The sequence below is a fragment of the Epargyreus clarus genome, unplaced genomic scaffold (genome assembly GCF_041222505.1).
Source record: "Epargyreus clarus isolate Ecla_fem2 unplaced genomic scaffold, WU_Ecla_fem_2.2 ptg000036l, whole genome shotgun sequence".
Lineage (NCBI taxonomy): Eukaryota > Metazoa > Arthropoda > Insecta > Lepidoptera > Hesperiidae > Epargyreus > Epargyreus clarus.
In genome coordinates this window covers 618,368-633,791 of record NW_027332241.1, presented here as the reverse complement: position 1 = coordinate 633,791, position 15,424 = coordinate 618,368, and the positions used below count along the sequence as shown (strand labels likewise).

The 15,424-nt window shown below is 40.6% G+C and overlaps 1 protein-coding gene across 1 annotated transcript; it reads left to right on the top strand.

The window, feature by feature from the left end:
- Nucleotides 1-2,903: 2,903 nt before the first annotated feature.
- LOC140756900 (putative fatty acyl-CoA reductase CG5065) lies at nucleotides 2,904-15,283 on the top strand. Its single transcript, XM_073092437.1, has 12 exons — nucleotides 2,904-3,101; nucleotides 3,592-3,749; nucleotides 4,337-4,427; nucleotides 5,420-5,565; nucleotides 7,153-7,262; nucleotides 7,881-7,964; nucleotides 8,955-9,063; nucleotides 10,490-10,566; nucleotides 10,841-11,003; nucleotides 12,167-12,317; nucleotides 13,924-14,030; nucleotides 14,891-15,283. The coding sequence occupies exons 1-12, from the start codon at nucleotides 2,904-2,906 to the stop codon at nucleotides 14,982-14,984; spliced, it is 1,488 nt and encodes a 495-aa protein (XP_072948538.1). The 3' UTR covers nucleotides 14,985-15,283.
- The last annotated feature ends 141 nt before the right edge of the window (nucleotides 15,284-15,424 follow it).

Genomic DNA, 15,424 nt, shown 5'->3' with positions numbered 1-15,424 from the left:
AAGGTAAAAGAAGTGATAGTGGTTGAAACTCAGCCTCTCTATCGAGGGGTCCAAGTTTAAAAATTTCAAATCCAGGCAAGCTTTGATTTTTCAAAGTTATGTCTTCGATGACTAATAGGAACTTACGAGTATAAGTTCTTATTAGTGATCGAAGAGTTATGTACCTAAAAAATTACTTATTGTTGGCTATGCAGGCTATATAAGGAAATAGGTTTTCATATTTTTGCCTTTTGATACTTTTTGTATTTTTAAATGAAAATATATTGTCACTTCTGACTACTAAAAAGAAAAGCGGGCTATTTTTACTTAAGCTAAATAATAAAATATAATAAATAAAAAATGAAACTGACACTCATTGACATATTTTTTCTATGCTGACATCGGATCACTTGACTTTTGCATTTTGCTTGCGTCTTACGAATTTTCGATCAGGCCACGTGTCCTCACGCGAGCTTAACATTTTTTACCCACCACAAAAAGTGCATAACGCCGCTAAAGTAGATTTCATTTAAAAAATTACAAAGGATCTTCTATACAATGACTTTTAAATATAAAAAGAAGTATTCCCGGAGCGCTATGACATGGGGCTCTTCAAAAAAGGTGCTAAAAGCGCTCTAGCTCAAAGCTGGCGATGCATGGCGACTCTGGTGTTGCAAATGTCCATAGGCGACGTTGATTACTTTCCATCAGGTAGCACGTCTGCCTTATCGGTTGGGAGAAATATAAAAAAATATATTTTAACTTAAAATAGATACACCATCAACTTGTAACTGTAACTTTAAAACAATTAATTAGCCTGGCTAATGCAATGTTTTTTTTCTATTTATTCTTCATTAACCATTTAAATTTAAAATTGAAAAATAATCTACATATGGAACATAACAAGGTAGGATGGGTACAGACTTGTGACAAAAATAAAATTAGTAAAAAGATTTGGGCGACTTTTTTAAGCTGCAAACTAAATGTGAGGCAACAGGAATTGGTATATAAATTTCGCTTATGTCGGGGTCAATGATTTAACATACATCATCATCAACCCATGATTGTTCCACTGCTAGGCACAGGTCTCCTCTCAGAATGAGAAGGATTAGGCCATGGTCCTCCGCTGGCCAAGTGCGAATTGGTAGACTTCATATACTCTTGAAAACATATTTTTTAAGATTTCTCAGGGATGCAGGTTCCCTCACGATGTTTCCCTTCGCCATTTAAACAAATTAAATAGTATATACGGCCATAACTTTAAAAAAACAGAGGTGTGCCTGGGCTTTGCACTTCAGAGTCAAATCAAATCAAATCAAATACTCTTTATTGTACCCAATAAAAGAAGATACATATAAAAAATAAACAACTAATTTAAAAGACAATACAAAAGGCGGTCTTATCGCTAACCAGCGATCTCTTCCAGACAACCTTTAGGTAAGGAGTTATAGTAGGGATGAATAGAAAAATAGGTAGGGTTCAAATAATAATAATAAATATAATTATAGGACTAAGATAGCATAAACATGCTGGAATAAATAAAATATAGCATACACTAAGCACCAGTAAAAGAAGGAGACTAAAATAGAATGGGAGAGATGATTGAAAAATAAAATAGCAAAGGAAAATAATAATAATAATATTAAAAAATAAAAATAAACAAAATTAAGAAGAAGTAATTATTAAAACCAGAGTTATAGTTGTAAGTAATGAGACTTAACCTGATTTTTAAATGAGTATAAGGATTTAGCAGTACGTATGGAAACAGGAAGGGAAACGTATGGACAGGAGGGACAGAGTCTTCGATCAAGAGACCGAGTTTCTTAATCGCTACACTATCACTGCTTTTTTGTTACTGATTTAACATACATAGTCGTAACATAATAATAATATATATAATATGAATCATATAATGATAAGATCAATTAATAAAAAACCAGACACTTCAGATTTTTTTGTATCACCATATGTTCGTAATCGCACACAAGTCGGTACCAAGACTAATGTAGACTATATTTTAAAAAGTCCTATTCATTGGCACATCAAATAATTAGTTTATCGTTAGTTCTACACGATTCTCTTGCAAAGAGACACGGTATTTAAAAGTTGTAAGTATTTTAATAGCCTTTTTATTTGAGAAGTTATACTTTTTGGCACATTTTGGATATAATAGTGTTTAACGATACATATAAAATCGATACTAAAATTGTAATAATTGTTATTACTCAACAAAGTCGTTGTAAATATTTTATTTTAAAAATACGATGCGATAAGTATAGTGCGCGAAAACTTCTAGTGCGCTCTGAATATATAACTGAATCGCGTCATAGCAAATTGTATGACTATACTTGTTCGGAACAACTTCATAGTGGACTAGCAGTTTGGCGCGGACTGTAGACACCAATTATTTTGTGAAATGTGTTATTGTGTATGTATGTGTGTTTTTGTATTAAATACGCCAAAAAAGTTTAACTTCTGTGACCCAGGCACGCATCTCTGATTTTTCAAAGTTATGTGCGTATTAGAAATTAATTATCACTTGCTTAAAACATCGATATATTATCCTACTGTATAATATATCTATGCTTAAAACGTTGAAGGAAAATATCGTGAGGGAACCTGCATACCTGAGAGATTTATATAAAAAAATCTCAAAGGTATGTGAAGTCTACCAATACGCACTTGGCCAGCGTGGTGGACTATGGCCTATATCCTTCTCATTCTGAGAGGAGACCCGTGCCCAGCAGTGAAACAATAATGAGTTGATGACGAACGATGACCAAACAGACAGACAGACAGACAAAATTTTTATATATATATTTTTTAAATACCATATATTTTCATATGTACTTAGAAAATTGCTATTTTTTGACATAACCGAAATTTCAATGTTATTTTTTTTCCTAGCTTAAATTCCAAACAAAATGGCGCCCTCCATCAGCGTAGCGGAGTACTACGCTGGGAAGTCGATCTTCATCACGGGAGCGACTGGGTTCCTAGGGATAGTGCTGGTGGAGAAGTTGCTGAGGAGTTGCCCTGACCTGAAGACCCTGTATCTGCTGATGCGGCCTAAGAAAGGGCAGAGTGCTGAGGAGAGACTGCAGGAGTATATCAATTCTGTGGTAAGGGACTGGGATTTTTTTATAATATAGCAGTAGCAGACGAGCATACAGTCGACCTGATAGTAAGTGGCTTATACCTGTAAACAATCCTTGATAGGATTAGGTATTCCAACCTGAGGTTGACCACAGATGGGCCGCTACCACTGAAGACTAAGCTGAAAAGTCTCTGAAAACTATATATCCCTTCCCACATCCTTCAAACTAGAACACAGTAGCGCTTAACACTGCTGTTGTTAAGTAGAAATAGGTGTGGTGGTGGGGCCGCCAGAGTCGAACCACTAAGGATTCTACCACCTTCAAAAATACTTTACTATGTATCTATCTAATAAGTATCTATCTATTGCGTTTGAAGAGATAGTGCCTTTGACAGGCAGACAGACAGCTTAATGATAGACTTTCATTTTATTCCATGGAAAGAGAACCCTAAAAACTGTTTATGACAGAACGGGAATCAACACAAATTTGGATAAAACCCAAAATCTCTCTTCAGGTATTCAATAGAATCCACAAAGAATGCCCGAAGAATCTGCACAAATTGCGGCTGGTGCCCGGAGATATGCTGAAGGAGGAGCTGGGCATGTCCATCCTGGACCAGGAGGAGGTGCAGCGCGAGTGTCAGATCGTCTTCCACTGCGCAGCGACTGTCAGGTAACGGTGTATGGTCCGCGCCAAACTGCTAGTCTGCTCTGATGTTGTTACGCGCTGATGTAGTCAGAGAGCCAATCTTTTCGAACACAACTACAAGCATATACTCTGTAGTCAGGGCACATTAACTGCGTTATATGCCCGTGGGCGAGAGCGAGCAGCGGTGACGGGGGAGGTCCAGCGCTGTCTTCGTCATCTATCTATCTACAATTTGCTATTGCGACGCAACGCGTTTCTATATTCAGAGCGGACAAACAGTTTGGCGGCACATTTTGGGATGGCAAAAATATTACAGTGGTTTTAACTCATCTCCCAAGCGGGGGGTCATGTCATTACTGCCCTACTGCTAGGCACGGGTCTCTTCTCAAACTGAAAAGGATTAGGCCATGGTGTACTGCGCTGGCCATCTTTCAAGTTTCGTTAACATTAAAATTTGGATTTAAAATGTTAGGAAAATCTTTCTGGAATATATCATATCTTAACTTTAGACATATTTATATGTGACAACTAAGTATCACGATTTTTCTTGGAATTTACGATATTCCGTCTTACTCATGTTGAAAAGTCCATAAATTCTTTTCAATTTCCAGATTTGACATGTTCATCCGAGAAGCAGTTGAAATGAATGTTTGCGGAACTGTAAAAATTTTGAAATTTGCTGAAACGATGCAGAATTTGGAGGTATTATTGAAATTATTGATTTTATAATATAAGGATATACTATAAGCAGACGAGCATGCAGTCCATCTGATGGTAAGTGGCTACTACCGCCCTTGAACATCTGTTATCAACTCCAGATAAGATAAGATTCCCACCTCTTTTCGCCCACAAAACCCCAATCCATGAAGACTAAGACTAAACTGAAATACCTGGGATGAGTAATTGAGTATGTCTCTCTTACCACACCCTTCGAACCAGTTTCGTTATCTTCGATGCTGAAAGTCGTGTCCTTGAAAGCCCTTAACAAGTTTATGTGTTAGCCCTTTTCTATTTTATTCAGGGCTTTACTCAAGGCTCTGGTGAGCTATTTGGCCATCTGATTCAATGTCTCTCTTACCACACAGACCAGAACTCAGTGATGCTATACTACTGCTGTGAGGCAAACATATGGCGGTGCCTCTAAAGTCGAATCACAAATAGTAGAGGATCCCATTATAGGGCGATCTCACCGAGCTGGTTAATGGATGAAACAAAAAAAATCAGTTCAGAATATTATATTATTGTTTTCTTCTTAATTTGTTATAAAAACGTTTCATTCTGTGGTCAATGTCTTCTTGAAGGTAGTAATGTATAAATATAGTCACATAAATACGGTACGGAGTAACGATGTTACAATTACACGTAAGTAAGTTCACACTAGTGATTAGAGGTATTATAACTACATGCCCGTTATTAAATTGTTCTTGCTGAAGTCTCCGACCAGAATGCCGCTCTCTGTTAACTCGAACGCCGCCATGATGTCATCCCCACTTGACATCCCCACTGCATTTGTGTTTGAACTGTAGTGTCAAATGAGTGACTTATTATTTTAAAGTGCTATTATAAAAATGCGATATCGTTAATATCCAAGCTTCGTATTAGCGACGATAATAATTCATTAACTGGCTTAGTGAAAGTCGACCTACATAAGACCAAAAAAGGTTTGTCACCTTTAAATGTATCAATTTCTCCAGGTCTTCCTACACATGTCAACTGCCTACTGCCACGACTACCTCGATACGCTGGAAGAGAAGATGTACACCTCGAAGCACAATCCTCACGACATCATAAACATGATGAAATGGATGGACGATGACACGTTGAAGACTGTAGAAAATAAGTAAGTTGTTCTACTAAAGTAACATTTCAAAAGGGATGTTTCACAGGCTTATCCTCGCTTCGGGTGACCAGACGACTGGCAACGAAAGGTGGTAGAATCCTTTGCGGTTCGACTCCGGCGGCACCACCGCCACACCTATTTCTACCTAATAACAGCAGTGTTAAGCGCTGCTGTGTTCTGGTTTGAAGGGTGTGGTAAGAGGCATACTTTTCTGAGTTCCAGCTTAGTCCTCAGGGGTAGCGGCGCATTTGTTGCCGACCTCAGGTAGGAATATGTAATCCTATCTGGAGTTGATTACGAACCTGCATACCTGAGAAATTAAAGAAAGATTTCAAAAGGTATGTGAAGTCTGCCAATACGCACTTGTCCAGCGCGGTGGACTATGGCCTTTTTTTTTTTTTTTTTTTTTTGTTTACGAGGGGGAAACCTTCAAAAGGTACCCTATGCCGTGGGAGCGGCACGGAGTTATGTGGGATTCTTACCGCACTAAAACCCCCCCGGTGGCCGTCCTCGGCGCTGCGTAGAGGACTCCGGGATCTCCAAAGGAACGCAACCGGAGTCCTCTTAGCGCGTTGCCCCATCGGGCTCTGCCCAGGTGAGCTTGATGCTCGCCACACCGTCTGGTGGGCACGACGGTAGGCGACCACACATACCGCCGTCCTTCCCGGGGTCACTAGCCGGGCGGTTCGAGCTCCCACTCTTGCCGCCCGCAACCCCGGAAGCCCCTTTTAGTCGCCTCTTACGACAGGCAGGGGATACCGTAGCCCTATTCTGGTCCCGGAACTACAGGGACACCGCGCCGGTCGGCGTTATCTACGCCCGCGGCGACTCCTCCTCCGAGCGGGTTCAGCGCGCTCCCTAGCTCGCTCGGCGTCTTCCTTCGCGGACATGACTATGTCGCAGAAGGTGATCATGCCTTCCCAGGCTTCGCTGCGCTGAACCATCGCCCCAACAATGGCCGCTGGAGACAGGTCCGGTCCCACTTTTGACACGAGGATTCGCCGCTGAGACTCCCACGCTGGGCAGTACTGCAGCGTGTGCTGTGCGGAATCCTCGTGGTGCCCGCAATGATGGCACTGGGCCGTCTCCTCCCTCTGTATCCTGTTCAGATACTCACCGAAACAGCCATGTCCGGTGAGTATCTGGGTCAACCTGAAGGTGACACGACCTTTGGCAAAGAGCCAAGCCCGAAAGTTCGGTACGATAGCATCGACCACCCGTTGGCGTATGTTACGCGGTTCCAATAGCCGGTCTCGCCAGCACCTCAGAGCGCGCCACCTGGCTCGGTGGACTATGGCCTAATCCTTTTCATTCTGAGAGAAGACCCGTGCCCGGCAGTGGGACAGTAATGGGTTGATGGTAACAGTTGCAATAACACTATCAGTTTTCACACAGTAAAAAAAAATAGATTTTTCAGGTATGCAGGTTCCTCACGATGTTTTCTTTCATCGTCTGAGCAAGTGACAAGTTACACATTACAATTACTAAAAAGCACTCGCACATAACTTTGAAAAAACTGTTAATTATTTCGAAACTACTAACGTTACCAGTATCAGTGTTAACACTCTCAAATTGTTTGTTTTCAAGGTTGATTCACCCTTTCCCTAATACCTACACGTACACAAAGGAGCTATCGGAGTCCATAGTGGCGGAGTACTCCGGAAAGTTCACTATAGCCGTCGCTAGACCGTCGATTAGTAAGTATTTATTGTAAGAAATCTTTATATATATATTTCTTATGTGCGTGTGCATGTCACTGAACTCCTCCTAAACGACTGTACTGGTTTTGGTGAAATTTGTTATGTGTGTTCAAGGGGACTTGAGAATGGTTTAGATTCACAATTTAGTCCGTGGAAAAAGGTTTTTTTAATTAATTTAAGTAGCAACGTAAGTAGTTATAGAATCGGAAACTATGCATTTGATCAAGTGATGATCTTTAGCAAAGTTGTTGTCCAAGAGCCCACGAGGGTTTAGGAGTTGGTAAGACCAATTTTCGACAGATGACACCACTGTCATTCCAATGCAGGTACAATTTTTTTGTTTTATGTACGCCATATTATTTCTTTAAAATGCGGGCAAAGCCGCGGGCACCACTAGTATATATATAAAGATTGAACTATAGTCAAGTGGTTTAAATTTGGACATTCACTAAAAGTGTTACTCGTACGAGTAGTTGACGATATTTTACTTCCCGCTACTCCTCAATAGATGACACTGTACGTTCCTGAATCGCGCTATCGAAGTATTCTCATTATCTTGTACATATGAACTGAGCAGTGGCCAATTATTTAAACTACATAACCTTTTTATTTCAGCTACCGCATGTAACCAGGAACCGATACCTGGATGGATCAACAACATAAATGGACCTACTGGATTACTTATAGCTAAGGCCAAAGGTAAAATTGCTGAACATAATCTTTTTCTATCTATCTAAGTAACTTAGTAGTGTTAAGCGCTGCTGTGTTCTGGTTTGAAGGATGTGGTAAGGGAAACATATTTTACTAATGCATTCCAGCTTAGTCCTCAGGTGTCGCAAGTTGTGGCAGACCTCAGATTTGAATCTGATACTGTCTGGAGTTCATAGCAGATGTCCATAGGCAGTAGTAGCCACTTACCATAGTGGCAGCTACATGCTGGCCTGTTACTCCTTTATAATAAAAAAGCTTAGTGGGTGATATCTATTTGCTAAACTGTAATTTCATTCAGATATAACCCATTCCATTTCGTCCCACTTCGTTTCATTACGTTTCGTACCGTTCCATTTCGATCACTTTTACACACGGGTAACAAGGGCTGTAGACTTAATATATTGGAACAACGGGAGATTATTAAACACAATAACAACAGTAGGATTACACTGCTGAATGAAGAAATTAATGTATCCAGCTTTTTTTTATAATATAACAGTAGCAGACGAGCATGCAGTCCACCTGATGGTAAGTGGCTACTGCCGCCCATGGACATCTGTAATCAACCCCAGTTAGGATTAGATATTCCCACCTGAGGTTGGCCACAGATGCGCCGCTACCCCTGAGGACTAAGCTGGAACGCCTCGGAAATATCTGTCTCCCTTACCACACCCTTCAAAACGGAACACAGCAGCGCCTAACACTGCTGTTATTAGGTGGAAATAGGTGAGGCGGTGGTGCCGCCGGAGTCGAACCACAAAGGGTTTTACCACCTTCAAAATACCACCACTATATTTCATTTCATTATGTATCGTACCGTTCCATTTGGTCCCACTTCGTTTCATTACGTCCCATCCCATTCCATTTCGATCATTTTGTTTCTTTATGTTTCGTCCCGTTCCATTTAGTGTAACTTCATTCATTCCATTTAATTTAAATCGCGGTAACCAGAATTTTCACCAGAACCTTCTATTCCAGGAGTCTTCCATGTGATGCACACACATCCAAGCGTAAGACCTGACCTCATGCCCGTAGATATAGTGGTTAACGCCACCATTCTTCTAACATATTTAACGGGACTCGAACGGTAAGACATATATTGACAAGTATTTATTATTAAGTTAAGATGAAAACTACTTCGCAACAATCCGCTTCAAATATATATGATGGTATATAACGGGTTGCTCAAAATTAATCACCCTATTTTGTTTTTGAATAACTTTTGTTCTGAATAAAAAAAGGGATTTTGAGTAATAGGGTACTTTACCAGGACCCGTAACTTTTTTTTGACTATTAAAAAATATGATATCTGTCAAGTGTCTTCCACCAGCGTTGATACAAATTTGCGCCCGTTTTATCATATTTTCCACGGCTTTCCATAAGATTTTTTCCGGTAACACTTCGAATTCCAGTCAAATATTCTCCTTAAGAGCTGCGATTGACCCGTGACTTCCAGTAGTCCCAAAGAAAGAAGTCTGGGATGGTTAAATCGGGCGATCTCGCTGACCATGCCAAACCGCCAAGACGGGAGGTTACGCGACCAGGAAACGTTTCTTTCACAATACCCATTGTGGGTCGTGCGGTTGCACTATCTTGTTGAAACCATATGTTCATCAAGCCCTGATCATCCAATTCCGGTAGAAAAAAATCGTGTATCATGACCCTGTAGCAACCAGCAACAGTCACTGTCTATGGCGTTCTCAAAAGAATACGGAAATCACTCCTCCCGCATGAACGACACACCAGACAGTGACTTTAAGTGGATGCAATGACCCAACAACAGCAACAAGTTTCAGACAATCGCAGCTCTTAAGGAGAATAGATAGATAGATATGTTTGAAAAAAATAGTAACCACCATAACTTTAATACTAGAAATAGAAATAAATTAGCAATTCCTAAACATAGATTATGCAAGGTGGCTAGATCTTTCATGGGTAACTGTATTCGCTACTACAATAAAAAACCTGACCACATTTTGAATCTCACAGAAAAAAAGTTCAAACATGTCGTTAAACAAACGCTATGTAAAAAAGCGCACTATAAACTAAGTCATTATTTGACTGACAAAACGGTGTGGTCTGAAGTAGTTCCAGCTCCACATGTACCATTAGGTTAAGTTTAACATTGGAAATCCATTTTTTTAAAAAGATGTGTGTTATGGAGTTTCTTTCGGCGCTTCTTCTCCATAACGAAACACCTTGTGAAGTGGTGGTAGTTTGACATTCAAAAAGTGCTCAGTAAAGAACCTATTTTGAATAAAAAAAAATTTGATTCGATTTTGAATATTCGACTGGAATGCGAAATGTTATGGGCGGATATTTTAAGGAAAGTCGTGGAAAATCGGGCGCAAATCTGCATCAACGCTGGTGGACGACACTTGACAGATATCAATCGGCTACTATCTATTTTTCATGCCCTTAAGTGATAAGGGTTATTCTCCCTTATTTTTTTATTTATATGGCAACACAACGTTTGCCGGGTCAGCTCGTATTAAATAAAAATCTATTTACAGGCCAAAAGACATTCGTGTGTGTAATATCACTAATTCTGCGGTAAACACATTATCTTACGTCGAACAAGCCAAATTATGTAAGTAATCTTATACTTATCTCTCTAACATATAATTTTTATCTGATTTTTCAAAGTTATGTGCGTATTAGATATTAATTATCACTTGCTTAAACGGTGAAGGAAAACATCGTGAGGAAACCTGCAAAACTCAGAAATCTTAAAAAAGTTTTCAAAGGTATGTGAAGTCTACCAATACGCACTTGTCCAGCGCGGTGGACTATGGCCTAATCCTCATTCTGAGAGGACCCGTGCCCAATGGGACAGTGGGTTGATGATGATTTATTTTTTCCAGCGCAAGAGGTAACAGTAAAATATCCATTTTCGTTTTGCGTGTGGTACCCTTCCCTGATTTATACCGAATCGAAACTAGTTTATCGAATACTCGCCCTGTTTATGCATTGGTTGCCGGCGGTCTTCCTGGATTTCCTTCTAATACTCTTCAGGCAGAAACCCTTGTAAGTAGAAGTTATAGTAATTCTCTAAACTTCAGAAGAAACTTCGGTTTTCACCAAGTTATTGTCCGCGCCAAACTTCTAGTCCGCTCTGTAATTGTTGCGCGCAGGTGTAGTCAGAGTCAATCCGGTCGAACACAACTACAAGCATATACTCCGTAGCAACGTAAGGGCACACTAACTGCGCTGTGTCTGCGGCGGGAGCAGCGGAGGGTGCCCCGGAGCCCCGCGCTCTTGTCCCGCTAATATCTACAATTTGCTGTTGCGATGCGACTCATTTCTATATTAATGATGTGCCGAGTCGGCCATTTTTGGTATTCGAGTACTTTAGTACTCATATAAAAAAGAATCGAGTCAGTACTCGAGTCCAAAGTATTCACGTACTCGAGTACTTTGCACAACATACAGTCCAATAGCACGGAAGAGCAAAAAAAAAAAAAACTTACTTGTACGAGTAGTAGTTGTAGTGTACGAGTATTACTGGTACTCGAGTATCACTATTGGTACTCGAGTATGCGAGTTTATGTAAGTACTCGAGTACTGACTCGAGTCGACCTGACTCGGCACATCTCTATTCTATATTCAGAGCGGACAGCAGAGCGGCAGAGTTTGGCGTGGACTCTACCGCTCATTTCCCTCATAGATAAGCGAGGTCTAAGCTAAACTATGAAACATGATGGCTGACGCGTCGCCACGTCAGCAGCCGATGTAACGCGGTGCATTTTTGTATACCTAATATAGGGTAAGCAGACGAGCATGCAGTCCACTTGATGGTAAGTGGCTACTGCCACCTATGGACATCGGAAATCAACCCCAGATGGCATTAAATACTTATTCCGACCTGAGGTCAGCCGCAGATGCGACGCTCCTTCTGAGAAGCTGGAATGCCACGGAACAGCATGTCTCCCTTACCACACCCTTCAAACCAGAACACAGCATGCCCTAACACTGCGGTTTTCAGCCAGAAATAAGTGTGGCGATGGTGTCGCCGGAGTCGAACCGCAAAGGGTTCTACCACCTTTAGTTGATGATAATACTGAAAAAAAAAGTTCTCAAAATGATATGGACTCTACCAATTTGCAGTTAGCCAGTGCGGTTATTGTCCAAATCCTTCTCACGGGTTTTGATGATGATGATGATGATGATGATGATGATAATGATTTCAGTATGATAAAAGTCCAGAAGCGTCTGCACAACGGTCTAGAACTACTCTCGCATTATATGACGGGAAATTGGATTTTCAAACACGACTCCTTCATTGCCATGCGACACCAAGTAACGCCTGCAGACCGAGAGACTTTCTTCACGGAATACGAGGTAAGACAAAAACGCAATAGAACTATGAAAATCATGTTAGGGTTCCGAACCCCATTTGCGGGCGGCAAGATTGGGAGGTCGAGCCGTCCGGCAAGCAACTCCGGGAAGGACGGTATGTGTGGTCGCATGCCGTCGTAAAAACCAGACGGTGTGGCGAGTTCTGAAGCTCACTTAGGTAGAGCCCGAAGGGACAACGTGTTTAGAGGACTCCGGTTACGTTCCGTAGGAGATCTCGGAGTCCTCTTGGCAACGTAGAGGACGGTCACCGGGGGGTTTTAGTGCGGTAAGAATCCCACATAACCCTGTGTCGCTCCCACGGCCCCGGGTACCTTTGGAAGGTTTCCCCCTCGTAAACAAAAAAGAAGGCTTCCATACCCAAAGGGTGAAAACGGACAGTGGCGGACTAAGACCCTCGGAGGCCCGGGGGAAAGTTGCCTAACACTGCTGTTATTAGATAGAAAAAGGTGTGGCGGTAGTGTCGCCGGAGTCGAACCACAAAGGGTTCTACCATCTTCAACCCGGGCCCGGCTTCGGAGGCCCGGGGCGGTCCGACCCTTCCGTTTGACGTTTTTCGTTTTATCTATTGAACCGTAATAAGTAGACAGTTCAAATGTTCACAATGCATTCAATTCTATGGCTGTTATGATAACAAATACTAAAAACTGAAAAAAAAAAATTGTGGTACGGAACCTTTCATGTGCGTTCAACTCGCACTTGGCTAATTATTAATCTATACATCTATACATATAAATAAAATTGGAGTGTCTGTTTTTAATATTGAAATAACCGCTTTTTACTACACACATCTGAATATACATACGGTCATCATCATCAACCCCTTACTGTCCCACTGCTGGGCACGGGTCTCCTCTCATAATGAGAAGGATTAGGCCATAGTCCACCGTGCTGGCCAAGTGCGTATTGGTAGACTTCACATGCCTTTAAGATTTTTTTAATATAAATCTCTCAGGTATGCAGGTTTCCTCACGATGTTTTCCTTCACCGTTTAAGCAAGTGATAATTAATTTCTAATACGCACATAAATTTGAAAATCAGAGGTGCGTGCCTGGGATTTGAACCTCGGACCCCTCGATCGAGAGACCGCGTTTCTTAACCACTAGGCTATCACTGCTTTTTTTTTTTTTTTTATCACATACATACGGTACATACACCAAAATAACATTTTTTTACAATTTTTGTGAGTCTGTCTGTCTGTTTGTTCTGGCTAATCTCTAAAATGGCTGGACCGATTTTGACGGGACTTTTATTGGCAGGTAGTTGATGTAATAAGGAGTAACTTAGGCTACTTATATTTTAGAACTAGCTGTGCCCCTGTTTCTTTTTAACGCGGGTGAAACTGGGGGGTACAAGTAGTATTTCTACACTAACATTATAAAGATGAAAACTTTGTTTGCATGTTTGTTTGTAATGAATAGGCTCAAAAACTACGGGACCGATTTTAAAAATACTTTCACCATTCGAAAGCTACATTATCCACGAGTAACATAGCCTATATTTTATATGAAATCTATTTGATAAATAGATTTTAAGGCGGTACAAAGTTTGCCGGGTCAGCTAGTATACTATAATATTATTTATTTTACAGATCATAGATGCGAAAGAATATATTAATCATTATCATTTGGGTGTGAGAGAATATATGTGCAAGGACCCACCAACCACTTTACCTAAAGCAAGACGTCTTTTAACATTGTAAGTATTTTTTATAATATAGGAGTAGCAGACGCGCATGCAGTCCACCTGATGGTAAAAGGCTCCTGCCGCCCATGGACATCTGTAATCAACCCCAGATAGGATTAGATATTCCTACCTGAGGTCGGCCACAGAAGTGCCGCTACCCCTGAGGACTATGCTGGAACGCCTCGGAAAAGTTTTTCTCCCTTACCACACTTCAAACCAGAACACAGCAGCGCCTAACACTGCTTTTATTAGGTAGAATGAGGTGTGGCGGTGGTGCCGCCGGAGTCGAACCACAAAGGTTTCTACCACCTTCAAACCTTCCAACTTCTATGAGGCGACTTCAGGCCTCGGGATTCGCAACGTACTCGTATGTGATCGGCTTCAGTACCCTTATCATAAGTTTTTACGTTTCGACAAATATAACTGTTTTGGTATTTGTTTACGTATTTGCCCATACATCCAATCAGCGCCCCTAGCGGATTGTATCAGAACTAAAGTGTCAGTAACGTAACATTAAATGTCTAAATTGACAAAATGGCGCTTTATGTTTTGTCTCTCTTTTTTACGAACATGTGAGGCAGACAAAATGACTTGAGCACTTACTTATTGTTACAAACGGAACAGAATAATGGATTGAGTAAACGTAACGTAAAATTGTCGCATGTTTTGAAAACTCATGGTAAGGGTACAGGTCAGACAGATATCTTAATGATAATTTTAGGTTTCTGTTTCTGGGTCTGGGCGTTTGTGTATTTGTCTATATGTGTCCAAGGCACCCACGATACAAGGAATCCTAGTGTGGGGCTGTGAGTGTAGAAAGTGTTTATGTAAAAAGATAAAAGAAAAAATAGTAATTTTATTTTATTTTTCAGCCTATACTACCTACAGCTGACCTTCAATATCATATTAGTCTGGTGGTTCCTAAACTTCATTTATTATATTGGGATGAAGATATTTGGAAATTAATAAGAAGACTACGATTTAAAAAATAGTACATGTAGCCTTGCAACCAATATTCGTTTACTTGTCGTTATTCGGCCTATTCGGCTGCATTTATTATATTCGGTCGAATACCGAATATCTGCATATTATTCGGTAATTGATACCGAATTAAGTAATATTTTGTTGTAGTGGTAAATAATAGGTAAATTAAATAAATTATTGTTTTATTTTGTAATTAATATTTTTAACCGACTTCAAAAAGGAGGTGGTTATCAATTCGGCCGGTATCTTTTTTTTTTATGTATGTACACGAATTACTCCGCCGTTAGGGACGTTTCTGAAGTCGGCGCTCATATTAGACACGCTGTTTACATCGTTATCCAACGAAATATATTGAGCGCCGACTTCAGAAATATGTACTAAACCAACATTTATTTGAATCATTTTTTTACTTTGTAGTGACA

Bases quoted from the DNA above. Each gene is read 5' to 3' on its own strand.
- LOC140756900 (XM_073092437.1), top strand. From the start codon at position 2,904: ATGGCGCCCTCCATCAGCGTAGCGGAGTACTACGCTGGGAAGTCGATC. The intron at 5,566-7,152 runs GTAAGTTGTTCT...TTTGTTTTCAAG, and splicing joins TTGAAGACTGTAGAAAATAA to GTTGATTCACCCTTTCCCTA. The intron at 10,567-10,840 runs GTAAGTAATCTT...TATTTTTTCCAG, and splicing joins CGTCGAACAAGCCAAATTAT to CGCAAGAGGTAACAGTAAAA.